The sequence below is a fragment of the Macrotis lagotis genome, chromosome X (genome assembly GCF_037893015.1).
Source record: "Macrotis lagotis isolate mMagLag1 chromosome X, bilby.v1.9.chrom.fasta, whole genome shotgun sequence".
Classification (NCBI taxonomy): Eukaryota; Metazoa; Chordata; class Mammalia; order Peramelemorphia; family Peramelidae; genus Macrotis; species Macrotis lagotis.
In genome coordinates, this window is record NC_133666.1 from 704,156,842 (window position 1) to 704,172,269 (window position 15,428).

Below are 15,428 nucleotides of genomic sequence, written 5' to 3' on the forward strand. Positions count from 1 at the left end.
ATGACAGAATGGGCTTTGCCTCAGTCAAACCATGACCTGGTAAAGAACTAGCTTTAAAAGGCCAAGGTCCCCCACTGCATGCAGAGGCATCCCCAGACCTCCTGACCCTATCTGGTCATTGGACCCAGATGGCTCCAGAGAAGGGGAGGCTGGTAACTTTGCCTTGTCCTCCCTCACTTCCATCCAATTCACTGGCCTGCCATGGCATCACCTGCCTGCCCCCCCCCTCCCCACACAAGCCCTGCCTTTCCTAGGGGTGAGTGGGGTGCTATCTGGTTGTTTCAGTCACATCCAACTCTTCCTGACCCCATTTGGGGATATCTTGTGGAAAATGATCTTAGGAGGCAGCTAGGTGGTGCAGTGGATAGAGCTCCAACCCTGGAATCAGGAGGATCTGAGTTCAAATCTGATCTCAGACATTTAATAATTGTCTAGCTGTGTGACCTTGGGCAAGTCACTTAACCCCATTACCTTAAATATTAAAAAAAAGAAAAATGATTTCCTCCTTAAGGATATGATTCCTCTCTCATCACATTCAACTGAGATCACTATATAACATGGAAACAATGTAAAGACTAACAGACTGCCTTCTGGGGGGGAAGCAAGAATAGGGGTAAATTTGTGAAACTCTAAATAAAATCTTTCATTAAAAAAAGTGATCTTTGAGTTTGGCTACTAAGAGCCAAAATAGGAATAACAGCCCCTATTTCTTCACTTAGGCTCACTGAATCATCATGCAGGAAAGGGAACCCCAAAAACTGAGGTCAAAGAAAGCTCTTTCTAGAGGGGCATATATACTATAGAGGGGAGGAGTCTTCAGTAGACAGAATCAGAGGAATTGTGGCTTGAGTCTCCACCACCCCACTGGCAAGCATAAGAATTGATCAAAACTATATCCTGGGGAAAACGATTGATTGATTTAGAAAATGCTCAGGCTTCCTCCCCAAGTTTTCCAAAGCATCTCAGCCTATGTTCAGCACAAATTCAAGAGAACAATAAGCAGGAGGCTGGGAAGAGACGGACAATACTTTTAGCAATATTGGGCAAAGATGATCTTGGAGGAGCAGTTTGGGGCAAAGATATTGTGCAACTTCTATGGTTAGGCCAGTAAGAAGGGGAAGGATTTCCCCTATTCTCTGTTTTTATATAAAGTCCAATTTCTTTCCCAGTTTGGTGTGGTCATTTCCTGAAAATGGCCTCTACCTTAAGGTTTAAAGACAAAATCTTACAGACTAAAACTTAAAAATGTTTAACCTACATGTCTGCTACTTTATTTTAACCCTATGTTTTAAGGTTTTTGTTTTACAGTTGTGAGACTGACACCAAGGATAATTTCATTCACTTCAGAAAGGGCCATTCCATCATCCAGAAACGGAGGCCACCCCACCTGGCTGCCTCCTGGGCTGCTGCTACCAAGGACCCTGACAGTTCTTGCAACAGGATCAAATAAGGGAAAATGTAGAAGGCACCTCAAGTGGCCCATAAGAGGTTCCTAGAGCCAGCTCCAAGTCGCTGCCCCTTGACCAAAACCCCAATCGCCTGACTCTGCCTTTCCAAGGGCTCTCTCCCAGGTGTAGGCAGTTGTAGCTCCTCACCCTGTGTCCAAGGCTTCGGCTAAATTCTCCCCTCCTGCCAAAGTGATTTCCCCTGAATCTCTTGGAGGCTTCTCTCTCAGAGGGCCTCCCCCCTCCCCCCCGTGGAGAACTGGTTTGGTCCCACTTGCTGCCAGGCTATTTGCCCAGGAACCTGGGGTCAGGCCTGCTGCCATGTGGCCTGCAGGTTGGAACAGAGCCACCACACAGCAAGGCCTTTTGAAATCCTTACTGGACCTGAGACCTAGGGAAGGAGAGGGGTGCAGAGAGGCCTGGGACGGCTGGGAGGACCTGAGGCAGGAGGCTGACAGCAGGACCAGGAGGCCCATGTGGACAACACTGCCCAGAAGAAGGTCTAGGGGGGCCTGCAGAATTCTTTACTGCCCCCCCCCCCCAAGTCCTGGCCACTAGAACAGAGAGGAGGGGGAGGTTGTGTGTCTGGGGAGGCAGCTGGGCAGGTACAAAAGGAGCAGAGACACGGAGGGAAGTGGGCACCCTTGAGAGTCAGCAGGAATGAGGGGGAACTTGAAAACAAATGGGGGGCAGCAATTTGGGGAGACAGGTGTCAGTACTCGAGACCCCAAGTACAGGTGACTCTGGCCACAGAAGCAGGGCACAGGGCACTGGGGATAGGGGGGGCTGGGGCTCCCAGGAGGGCTGGAAGTGGGGAGAAGGGGGGCAGCACTCACCTGGGTGGGGGTCTGGGCCTCCTGGGGGGCCATTCCCTTGGGCTCCAGGCCCCGGTCCTCTGCAGACTGAGCTGGGAGGAAGGCTGGAAATGAGGGAAGATCTGCAGATGGGGAGAGGCGGCAGGGACAGGCCCCCCCAAGAGATCAGAAGGGGCTTTGGGCCCACCCCCCCCCAGGATGAGGAGACCAGTCAGAGCCTCAGAGGTGCTGGGCCCGAGTCCGGCAGCTCCCCCCCCCCCCGCCCCCCTACTAAGACACAAGCAGGACGGAGAGGTCAGGGTGGCCAGGGGTGGGGGGTGGGGGCCCTGACCTTACCGGGCCCTGCACCCCCAGGGAAGGGGAGGCAGCGGGAGGGGCGGCCCCCCCATGTTGAGCCCGGGTGGGGTCATTGCCTCTGGTCTCCCGCCAAAGCCACGCCCCCTCACCTGCAGCACCCCTGCCAATGGGGTGAACCCCCGCCTGCTGCTGGGAAGGGAGAGGAGTGGGGGGGGGCCCAATGCCGGGCCTTGGAGCTGCCAATGTCTCCACAGGGCCCAACCTCCGTTCCAGGGGCTCCTTTCCTGGGCTTGAGGGGGTGTCATGGAGAAAGGCAGAAAAGGAAGAGATGCCCCCATTGCTCTGGAACCGGGCCTCAATCATGGTCAGGAAGCCTCGATGGAGCACCTACTATGTGCATGCACAGCCAGAGCCCTAGGGTGCAGCTCAACTGCTCCGTGGAGTTGGAGCCCTGATGGAGCCACATGATTGACCAATAGGGCCATGGCCCCAGAGAGATGGGCTGGACACTTCTGTAGTGTCCTTGACAGGCCGGCAACAATCAATCTGGAAGCCACCCACCTCTGACCTCAAGCTGAAGTCAATCAGGCCCTAGCTGAAGTTCAACTGAAGAAGAGCTTGTGAATGCCATTGGACTCCTTCCAAGGGGCAACGCACCTGGTGCTTGTTTTATTCCCTAGCTGAGATCCACAAGGTGTGTGTATTGGGGGGGGGGAAGGTCCGTTGCTCATCCAAAAACTGACTGAACTTTTCCAGGTTATATGGCATGAAGAGATTATCCCCCCAAGAATTCAAGGATGCCTCCATCCTCCATTTCTATAAAGGTAAAGAGAATAATCGATTGTCCTGGGACAATCACAGGGGCATTTCTCTTTTAGTCATTGCTGGTCAGAGTCTTGCCAGAGTTCTTCAGAATAGACTGATCCTTCACCTGGAAAATGTTCACCTCCCTGAGAGCCAGTGCAGCTTCAGAAAGGGTAGAGGAACAGTCAATATGGTGTTTGCTGTCTGACCACTCCAGGAAAAATGCCAGGAATAGAACAGAGGTCTGTATACAACATTTATAAATCTGTCGAAAGACTTTGATACCATCAGCCATGAGGATTTAGGGAAAATTAAGTCAAAATTTGGTTGCCTGGAGAAGTTCATTAATCTCCTAACAGCATGTTTGCCTGGGTTCTGGATAGTGGATGATCCTCTTGAGATTTCCCAATCATCAATAGAGTAAAACAAGGATGTGTCCTTGCTCCCATACTTTTTAGCATGATGTTTTCAGCCATGTTATCAAAAGTCTTCACTGAGGATGCACATGACCTCAAGGTCAGCTGATGAACTGATGGCAAATTCTTCAACTTGAAAAGGCTACAAGCCAAGACCAAAGTGGAGGGAGTGTTAGTGCACAATCTTGTTTGCAGATGACTGTGCTGTCCATGCAGCCTCTGAAGCTGAGATGCAACAAAGTATGGATGAACTCTTTACTATCTGTGCTGATTTTGGTCTAACAATTAACACCAAGAAAACTCAGGTGCTCCATCAACCAGCACCATACCAACCATATGTGGAACCATAGATTACAGCAAATGGAGAAGTTCTGAGGACTGTGGACAAGTTCACTTCCCTTGGCAGTGTCCTTTCCAGGGAGCTACACATTGACAATGAGGTTGACACTTGTATTACCAGAACTAGTTCAGTATTTGGGGAAGCTCCAAAAGAAAGTGTGATAGAGAAAAGGTATTAGACTGATTACTAAACTGAAGGTCTATAGAACCACTGGGTTGACCCCATTGCTATATATACCTGTGACTCCTAGATAATCTCATTGAAGAACTTTAGAACTGACTGTAGAGCTTGAGAAACCCTGGCACAGGACCACCCAGCATGGCATGCCCTCATCAGTGAGGATGCTGCACTCTATGAGGAAGGCAGAATTGAAGCAGCTGAAAAGGAAACATGACAAACAAGTTTAGTGGACCCATCCCAGGTGATCCCATGAACTATTTGTGCCTGAACTCTGGTGGAGCCTTCTGAGCTTGAATTTGTCTGATCAGCCACAGTCGGACACACTGTCATTTGTCTTAAACATGGTGGTGTCATTTTGGTCTTCTTTGACGAGGAAGGACAAGAACCAGGCCCTAGACTGAATGCCAAGGAAACAAAGAAGGGTTAAACAGCCCCCTCCCCCACCCCAGGAAGGTCAACCTTACCAAGTGGTTGGAGTCCTGGGACCCCAGGCTCAAATGAGTTTTTTTTCCCTGTTTGCCTCAGCTGCTCATCAGGATCTCTGCCAGGAAAACACTCAGGACCCTCATTCACAAGGACTGAGCCTCTCCTCCACCAGTGTTCCTCTGACTCTAGAGAGAACTGAGTCAAATGGCAAATAGAAGCCATTCCTCAAATGATAGTCAAAGGATATGAACAGGCCGTTCTTGGATGAAGAAATTAAAGGTCTTTCTGGTCATGTGAAAAAAAGATGCTCTAAATCATTATTGATGAAGGAAATGCCAGACTATCGAAAAGCTTGGAAAGACCTGCATGAATGGCCACTGAGGGAAGTGAGCAGTACCAAGGAAACATTGTACACACTCACAGCAACATTGTGTCCCCATCAATCATGATGGGTTTGTTCATCTCAGAAGCACAAGAATTAGAGAATTCAAAAGGCTTTCTGATGCACAACACCATCCACATCCAGAGATGTTGGTACGCAGACCAAAGCTTATTGTTTTCAATTTTAAAAATGTCTTTTATGGGGGGTGGCTAGGTGGTACAGTGGATAGAGCACTGGCCCTGGAGTCAGGAGTACCTGAGTTCAAGTCCAGCCTCAGACACTTAATAATTACCTAGCTGTGTGGCCTTGGGCAAGCCACTCAACCCCACTGCCTGGCAAAAACCTAAAAAAATTGTCTTATTTATTAGGCTTTTTTCTATTTTTTTTCTCCATTTTTGTTTGATTCTTCTCTTACAACATAACTAATATGGATCATGTTTAGCATGATTATACATACAAATTGCTTTCTGTGGTGGGGGGGAGAGGGAAGAGAGGGAGGGAGAAAAATGTAATACTCAATACCTTGCAAAAACAATTATTGAAAACTACCATTCCATGTAATTAGAAAAAATAAATAAGTAAAATAGTAATTAAAAAAATTCTTCAAATCATTCAAAGGAAAGATTTTTCAATGGAAAAGATAATGGAACAATCAAAAACTATTCCCAGCCCATTAGAAATGAGGATGAGGAATGTGTTCCAGAGAGCACTAGAGCACAGGATGGTCTTTCCTGGAGGACTGAATTGACTTTGTAACATTTATTTATTAACCCTATATACAGTGAATGCTTTAGTCCTGTGTCTGGCCCTGTCATGGTTCTCTGAACCGGAATTTGGTTCAGAATTGAGATTGGTCTATAATGGGTCAAGTATAAAAATCCTGCTTTTTTGATAATCATGGTTCTACTCTTGCCTCTAGGAATAAGCTTGTCTTGGGAGATGCATGTGTCAAGAGAATATGATTTTCATGTGTAAAGAACTTACTAATACTTTTATTTCTAGAACTCCTTTTCCCAGGGAACTGTACTTTGGGAATTGGACAAAACAAAGCAGTTCACCCTGATGTCCTGTCAAAGTATAATAAGTTTCTCAAAACTACAACTCTGTCACCTTGCCACTCAATAAGAAATGAAGATACAAACTCAGGAGGACAGTGACCAGGATGCTTGGAGATGTGTCCAGCCAGGAAGAGACAATGATTCATCAGATAGTTTTGGACAAGGATGATGTTCTCTGAGGAGTCATTTGGGATACTTGAATTTGTGCAAACCTCATTGTCAGGTCACAAAGGAGGGCACAAAATTTCACTGTTCTCTGTTTTCAGATAAAAATTTCCCCTCTCCTAGTTCAAGTGTGGTCATTACCTTAAAGGACCTCTACCTACAGGCTAGAGGGAAGGTCTTAGAAAATAAAACTTAAAATATCTAATCTATATTTTCTGTTCATTTTAAAGCTTATATTTTAAGGTTTTTACAGTTTTAGGGTTCACAGTCTGCATTCTTTCCCTGACCTGTATTCTCTGTGTTAAGTGAAGTGAATCAGAAAACTGTATAATGTGTTCTATATCCAAGCAAAATAATAAAGTACTACCAGTCCAATCAATGTAAGTATTCCCACAGGACTTGAGGATATCCGTATTAATCTGCACACATGGGTTTATTCTGAGAAAACTATTCAGAATATTCAGCCCCCAAAATGATAGCTTGTGATCCATAGGTCCTCTCCCTCCCTACTATGATTCATGTACATATACTCTGCCTTACCTGCAACAAAGTGGAACAATCTTGATATACAAATCTATTGCTTGCAATGAAAATAATGAATTAAACCACTACTTGATTACTGTCTCTTACTTGCTATTTCACCCAGATTAGATACTGATTCTGTGAAAAATTAATTCTGAAAACATGTGAATCCAATGTAAAAGAATCTAGTATCTTTATGTGACCAAGACATCCTGCAATGATGCCTAGATGACTGTCCAAATGACTGGGTCACAATCTTGTACCTGGACACAAACAAGGACCACTCATTTGACTCAGGCTCATTCCCAAAGTTCCAATTAATGAGACTGTTCCCTGTGCCTCATCTCCGGAACCAATCAGGTTGCCATCGAGCCTACGAAGTCATGAGAATCTCGAAGGAAAGGCAATGGAGGAGGGGTAGAGGAAGAAGAGGGAGTCCAGGAAAAAAGTCCTCTCTAGAAAAAAGTGGCATTGAAGTTCTGTCTTGAAGAAAGAAGCCAGAGATGCCAAGAGGGAGAGAAAAGAGAGAACATTTCAGGTAGGGAATGCCAGGTGTGAACAATAATTAGTAAGTCAGTGTCCCTGGATTCCTCTAGTCTAGCTAGGGGAGTGAAACTGAAGAAGGTTGGAAAGTAAAAGGGGCTATGTTGGGAAGGTCTTTGGAAGTCAAGCTCAGGATATATATGTAATCCTGGAAGAGAGAAGGAGCCTTTAGAGTTTTATGGGAAGGGAGAAAACCAGTAAAATGGTAAAGAGTTGGAATATGGAGAATCCTGAATGAGGAACAAGAAATTGGCAACTGAAAGTGAATTTGTCCAGTGCTTTTTCTGTTTACATAATTTGTAATATAAATTTGTATATACATAGACCTGTGTGAGTAGGTATGTGTATGCATGTGTGAATGTGTTTGTTCTTGAGTGAATGTGTGTGTAATCCAGTCCTGCTCTTATGAAGCCCTGAAGGCTATTTATGGGTCAAAGACCTATAGTACATCTCAACTACTCAGAGCTGACAGAACTACTTTATTGACAGGGTCACGATCCTAAATATGGGCTAAACACTTGCAAAGTCTTCTTAATAGACCATCAACAATCAAGGCAGAACCACTGGAATATTTACCTCAAGTTGAAGTCAATCTGTCCCTAGCTGAAGTTGCAACTGAAGAAGAGGTTTTGAATGCCATTAGGCTCCTTTTAAGTGGCAAAGAACCTGGTGCTGCTTCTATTCTAGCTGAGATCTACAAGGTGGGGGTCCATTGCTCATCCCAAAACTGACTGAAATGTTCCAGGTTATATAGCATGAAGAGATTATCCCCAAGAATTCAAGGATGCCTCCATCCTCCATCTCTACAATGGTATTTGCTGCCTGACAACTCCAGGGAAAAGGACAGAACAAAACAGAAATCTGTATACAATGTGGATCTGATCAAGGCCTTTGATACCATCAATCATGAGAACTTATGGAAAATTATGTCAAAATTTTGTTACCTGGAGAAGTTCATCAATCTCATGACAATATGCTTGGCTGAGCTCTGGATAGTAGCAGATGTTCTCAACATTTCCCAGTCAACAATGGAGGGAAACAAGGATGTATTCTTGCTCCCATGCTTTTTAGTATGATGTTTTCAGCTATCTAGCAAGTGCCTGCAATAAGGATGAACATGGCATCAAGGTCAGCTACCTCACTGATGGCAAATTCTTCAACTTGAAAAAGTTACAAGCCAAGACCAAAGTGGAGGGAGTGTTGGGGCGTGATCTTCTGTTTGTGGATGATTGTGTACTCAATGCAACCTCTGAAGCTGAGATGCACAAAGTGTGGATCAATTCTCTGATGATTGTGCTAATTTTGGTCAAACAATTAACAACAAGAAAACACAGGTGCTCCATCAGCCAGTCCCACATCATCCAGATGTGGAACCATTGATTACAGCAAATGGAGTGTTGAGTACTGTGGATGGACAAGTTCACTTCCCTTGGCAGTATTCTTTCCAGGAGGTTCACAATGACAATGAAGTTGACACATGCATTATGAGAGCTAGCTCAATATTTGGGAGGCTCTGAAAGAAAGTGTGGAAGACGTATTAGACTGACTACCAAACTGAAGGTCTACAGGGCCAATGTGCTGACCTCATTGATATAACCTCTGAAACTTAGTCTACCAGGACCATGTCAGGAAACTGAATCGTTTCCATTTAAATTGTCTTTTTTTTGCAAGGCAAACAGGGTTAAGTGGCTTGCCCAAGGCCACACAGCTAGGTAATTATTGTCTGAGACCGGATTTGAACCCAGATACTCCTGACTCCAGGGCTGGTGCTTTATCCACTACGCCACCTAGCCGCCCCCCCCATTTAAATTGTCTTAAGATTCTGAAGATCACCTGGCAGAAGAAGATACCAGACACAAGTCCTTTCTCAAGCTAAACTATCTAGCCTTTCAACATGTTGTTAGAATGCCCAATGTATGTTTGCCAAAAATATTATGGAAAACTCACACAGGACAAGTGCTCACTCACAGTGGGTCAGATGAAGTGTTACCAAGATACTATGAAGGTCTCATTGAAGAACTTTAGAATTTGATTGTACAACATTGGCACAGGACTGTCCAGCATGGTGTGCCCTCATCAGTGGGGGGCTACACTCTATGAGGAGGGCAGAATTGAAGCAGTTCAAAGAAAACACAACTTATGTAAGTTTAGAGTACACACCCCAGCTGTTCACATGGACTATTTGTGCCTAATCTGTGATAGAGCATTCATCTGATCAGCCACAGTTCGACACATTGTCATTTTGGTCATCTTCAATAATGAAGGACAATAATCAACCAATCAACCAATTCCAGTCTTGAGTCCAAGGAATTAGGTGACCTTGGCCAAGTCATTTTTCAACTCCCTGCTCTATTTTTTTTAGGTTTTTGCAAGGCAAATGAGGTTAAGTAGCTTGCCCAAGGCCATATAGCTAGGTAATTATTAAGTGTCTGGGACTGGATTTGAACCCAGGTACTCCTGACTCCAGGGCCAGTGCTTTATCCACTGTGCCACCTAGCTGCCCCGACCTGCTCTTATTTCAAATAGAACTTTTGTTTCCTTAGTTGACTTAGGATGGACAGATGACTTACAAAGGGTTGACTCATTCCTAACACAGTGCCACAGAAATGACCAAGAGTTAGGATAGATTTTGAGCCAGGTAAAATTTTTTCTTGGACTTGGAAGGGGTGAGTCTCCCACTTTCCAATACAATTGTTCTATTGTGAAGTGTTTTCTTTGAAGCTAAAATTTCTCCAGGACTTTACCTTTGGGTGATAATTGCCTGTTTTTGACTGGGTAGATATTGAGGACTTGTCCCTATATCTAGATGAGGTACTGTTTCGGTAAGTGGACTGGTGTATAGGTTTGGATTTTCTTTTGACATTCTCTGTCATTAATGTATGTCTCTGAGAAAGGATGTTGTCTGGTATCTTGTCTTTGTATTGTCATTTGGAATTCTCTCATGTGAGAGCACAGTGTGTTTTCCAGTGAGTCTCTAGTACCTCTTTGGAATGAGATTTAATTTTGAGGTGCTTTGACTTGGTTTATGCAGTTTATAGGTGTTTGTTTAAACTGTGTGTTTATTCTGATACGGGCAGAATCAAAGCCTCCATTGTCTCTGCCTGGTGGACTTGCTGTCCAGTCTCTGTGTCCTAATTGGCCAATCTCCACCAGTTTCTGTATCCAGTGTAAAAAGCATGAGGCAGAGAGAAGAGAGAACATTTCAGGTAGGAGTGCCAGATGTGAACATATCACCAGGTCAGTGTTCCTAGGTTCCTCTAGTTCAGCTAGGGGAATGAAGCTGAAGAAGGTTGGGAAGTCAGATGGGGCTATATTGGGAAGGGCTTACAATCAAGTCTGAGAGTACATATTTGATGCTGGAAGAGACAAGGTGCCTTTAGAGTTTTCTGGGGAGGAGGAAGAAGACTAACCAGTAAATGCCAAGGAATTGGAATATGGAGAATCCTGGGTGAGGAACTAAAAATCCCTAACTGAAAGACAATTGAATTTGTCCAGTGCTCTATTTACTTAATTTATAATTTATATAAATTTGTATATACATATCTTGTGTGAGTGCATATGTGTTAGTTGTAGTCCTAAGGAGTTGGATGATCTAGGTAATTTCCTGGCCTGAGTTCTTTGCAGAAATAGAGGGTCTAGATCAGGGCATGTTCCCACTGAGCTTCTGACACTGGAAATACACATTATCCTGAAGGCAAGGAGCCTTGGAAAAGGCTATTTGAAGGAGTTATTACTGTTGAAGAAGTAATATCTATCTAGTTTTTTAAGAAAATGTTAATTGAGGGCTTCCATAAGCCCAGTCAGAAGTAAATTTCTTTTATTGTGTAATATAACTTCATGGTTAAATGTAAATTTGACAAGACTACCTCAGCTCATGCCTTTATACCTCCTCTAGCTTTCTGTGTTTTGATCTGACAAAATGGGTACCTGACCCCAGTCAGGGTAGGCTCCTATCTGAACAATAGTCCCTTCTACATCTTAACTACCTAGTCTTCTAGTCTCTGCCTGGGGACCTCCACAGAAGGGGAAGCAAACTGTTAATTTTAGAAGCGCCACTGCATGTTTCCATAGAATTAATTCTTATGGAGGTGAAACCAATGAGATCCTAGGTACGTCTGCTTGGACTTGTCTGCTTCCAAACAATCCTTCAAGTACTCAAAGAAAACCATCTTTTTTACCCTCAATAACTTCTGCTAGATAAACACTGTAGCATGTTCTCTAGTCCTTGTCTTTTGGACGTATTGCTCTGGAAACATTTTCTAAAATGTGGTACACCAGTCAGATGTGGCCTGACCATGGCAGAATATTGTGAAACTAATGTTTAGAGTCTGGGGAGGGCAGGTTAAGAGAACATGGCAGTTTCTGAGGGAGGACAGTGTTAGTATTTGACGGAGAGAAGGGTTTTGAGGGACTTCATTCTGATTTTTCACAGCTGAGATGTCACTGAAAGAATAGAAAAATCTAAGGACTTGTCAACATTTTCTTTTTTGATTTTTGCAGGGCAATGGAGTTAAGTGACTAGCCCAAGCTATTAAGAATCAAGTGTCTGAGGTTAGATTTGAACTCAGGTCCTCCTGTCTCTAGGGCTGGTACTCTATCCACTGTGCCACCTGGTTACCCCTTGTCAACATTTTCGTCCTAGAAAACTGGTATTCGAGACACCTGAGTTATGGAGCTCCAGCTAGAGGTCCCCTTCCATGATAAGCCTTTTCCAGTCCTCCTTAACTTTAAGGTCTTCAGTTTCTTGACCAGCACCAATTTTCCCCGTCCTTTGGATGAGCCAAACAATTAAGCAATTAAGTCTCCACCCTCTGAATCAATCTTTTACTATCTATATAATACTGTGTAAGATAAGGTCCTTGAACTTGCATGAACTAATGCCAAGTGAGATGAGCAGAACCTGAACATTTTACACACTAACAACATGGGGTAATGATCAACCATGAGTTCAATAATAAGGGAAAATTTCAGGGGATCTGTGGAGAATACTTTCTGTGCCCAGAGAAGGAACTGTAGACTTCAAAAACCAAAGCTTGTTATCTTCAATTTTTAAAAGGTGTCTTATATTTTATGTAATTTTGCTATCTCTAATGTTTTCTTTCTTCTTTTTGGATTTCTTTCTTCTCTCACAACATATTAAATTTTTATCTATGTTTATCATGGATGCAAATGTAAAGCCTATATCAGATTGCCTTCTGTTGGGGGGAGTGGGAAGAAGAGAGGGAGAAAAATTAAAAAATTCAAAACCTTGCAAAAAAAAAAGATTGGTAGAAACTACCATTGTATCTAATTGGAAAACAAAAAGATTTCTATTTATATAATAATTAAAAGAAAAACTCTCCCCAAAATATCAAGTCCTTTAATTTCTCATAATGGTACCGAATTACTTAGGCAAATGGTGGAAAGCCTTTCAAAAGAAGGATATCTATTGAGGTTAATAACAGCATGGTCTGAGATATATGTGAATGAAAAGAATAGTAGCAAACTGAGTTATCTCAATAGAAGAATGGCTTCTGGTTATTCTTATGAATGACTTAAGAGACTTCCACAATTCTTAGGGGCTATTCATTTTAATATGGCTAGAAATTTAAAAAGTTTATTATAAATAACTTACTTGACATGCATTGTTTTGCCAATGAGATCAATATATTTATTTATATATTCCATCCCAGAACCATTATTACAATTAAAGTTAATCTAGCAACTTTAAATAAATTCATGTGTATTTGAGTTTACCTTCTTAAAAGAATATTGTTATTAATTTAATAATGGAATCTCATCTTCCCAATGGGTGAATGAATGATGCCAACTATAAAATCTGGGCTCTCTCAGTTCTCTTTCCAGAGAACTAGATGATTGCATGAGCTGAGACTTCTTTGAAAGTGACAATTTCATTCATTCATTCATTTCCTGTTTACTTGTTCCCTGTGCCTTTTAGCAGGAAAGTCTCCTTACCAAAATTTAATCCTTGACCAGCAGCCTCTCTTAGACAAAGGCACAACCCCACTGAGTACAATGGGGCTTCTTTCTAGGATGTAAAATAAGAGGCCTTCCCATAAGGAATCCATAATATGGTTTGTAGCTAGAGGGAATTTTCTGCTAAGAAGCTCTGAACTGCATTTGAATGACTTTTCTCATTCATTACAGTGATAAAATTTCTATCTAGTATGAATTCTCTGATGGGAATTAAGGGCTGATTTTTGCCTGAAGGCTTTACCACAGAAGTTACAGGGATGAGGTTTCTCTCCAGTGTGGATTCGCTGATGCATAGTAACCTTGTCCTTCCTAGTAAAAGCTTTTCCACACTGACTGCATTCATAAGGTTTCTCCCCAGTATGGATTCTCTGATGCACAGCAAGTTTATTTTTCTTTAGGAAAGTTTTTCCACATTGGTTACATTCATAAGGTTTCTCTCCAGTGTGGATTCTCTGATGTACAGCAAGGCTAGCCCTCTGAGTAAAAGTCTTTCCACATTGATTACATTCATAAGGTTTCCCTAAAGTGTGAATCATCTGATGTTTAGTAAGGTGAAACTTGTGAATGAAAGTCTTTCCACACTGATTACATTCATAGGGGTCATTGCCAGTGTGGATTCTCTGATGTATCACAAGATAGGAGCTTCTTGTGAAAGTCTTTGCACATTGATTACATTCATAAGGTTTCTCTCCAGTGTGGATTCTCTGATGTATGGCAAGATAGGAGCTTGTTGTGAAAGTCTTTCCACACTGATTACATTCATTAGATTTCTCTCCAGTGTGAATTCTCTGATGCATAGTAACTCTGTCCTTCCTTGTAAAAGCTTTTCCACACTGATTGCATTCATAAGGCTTCTCTCCAGTGTGGATTCTCTGATGTTCAGCGAGTTTATTTTTCTTTAGGAAAGTTTTTCCACATTGACTACATTCATAAGGTTTCTCTCCAGTGTGGATTCTCTGATGTAGGGCAACATAGGAGCTTGTAGTAAAAGTCTTTCCACACTGATTACATTCATAAGGTTTCACTCCAGTGTGGATTCGCTGATGTATTGCAAGAGAGGAGCTTGTTGTGAAAGTCTTTCCACACTGATTGCATTCATAAGGCTTCTCCCCAGTGTGGATTCTCTGATGTACAGCAAGGCTGGCCCTCTGAGTAAAAGTCTTTCCACACTGATCACATTCATAAGGTTTCTCTCCAGTGTGAATCATCTGATGTTTAGTTAGATGAAATTTGTGAATGAAAGTCTTTCCACACTGATTACATTCATAAGGTTTCTCTCCAGTGTGGATTTTCTCATGTACAGCAAGTTGGAAGCTCTGAATGAAAGTCTTGCCACACACATTACATTCATAAGGTTTCTCTCCACTGTGGATTCTCTCATGTACGAGAAGACTGGCCTTGTGAATGAAAGTCTTTCCACACTGATTACATTCATAAGCTTTCTCTCCAGTGTGGACTCTCTTATGTTCATCAAGTCTGGACCTATATGTGAAAGTCTTTCCACACTGATTACATTCATGAGGTTTCTTCCCAGTGTGGATTCTCTGATGTTCGCCAAGACTGGACCTGTATGTAAAAGTCTTTCCACACTGATTACATTCATAAGGTTTCTTTCCAGTGTGGATTCTCTGATGTTCAGCAAGACTGGCCCTCTTAATGAAAGTCTTTCCACACTGATTACATTCATAAGGTCTCTCCCCAGTATGGATCCTCTGATGATAAACAAGATTGCTATTATTTGTAAAAGTTTTCCCACAATGATTGCATTCATAAGGTTTCTCTCCAGTGTGAATTCTCTTATGTACACCAAGACTGGAGCTTGTTGTGAAAGTCTTTCCACATTCATTACATTTGTAAGGTTTCTCTCCAGTGTGGATTCTCTCATGTTCAGCAAGATGTGCCCTCTTAATGAAAGTCTTTCCACATTGATTACATTCATAAGGTCTCTTCCTAGTGTGGATTCTTTGATGTACAGCACAGATGTCTCGCCAAGTGTAATTATAGGAACCATCATTCACAAATCTTTGCTTCTGATTTTCATCCCAGGAAATGCTTATCT

At 42.9% G+C, this 15,428-nt stretch overlaps 1 protein-coding gene across 1 annotated transcript in view; it reads right to left on the reverse strand.

Moving 5' to 3' along the window:
- Nucleotides 1-13,527: 13,527 nt before the first annotated feature.
- LOC141499677 (uncharacterized) overlaps nt 13,528-15,428 on the reverse strand; it is a 74,309-nt gene continuing 72,408 nt past the window's right edge. The window contains 1 exon segment of the mRNA XM_074202325.1: nt 13,528-15,338. Coding sequence (XP_074058426.1) covers nt 13,528-15,338 — 1,811 coding nt within the window.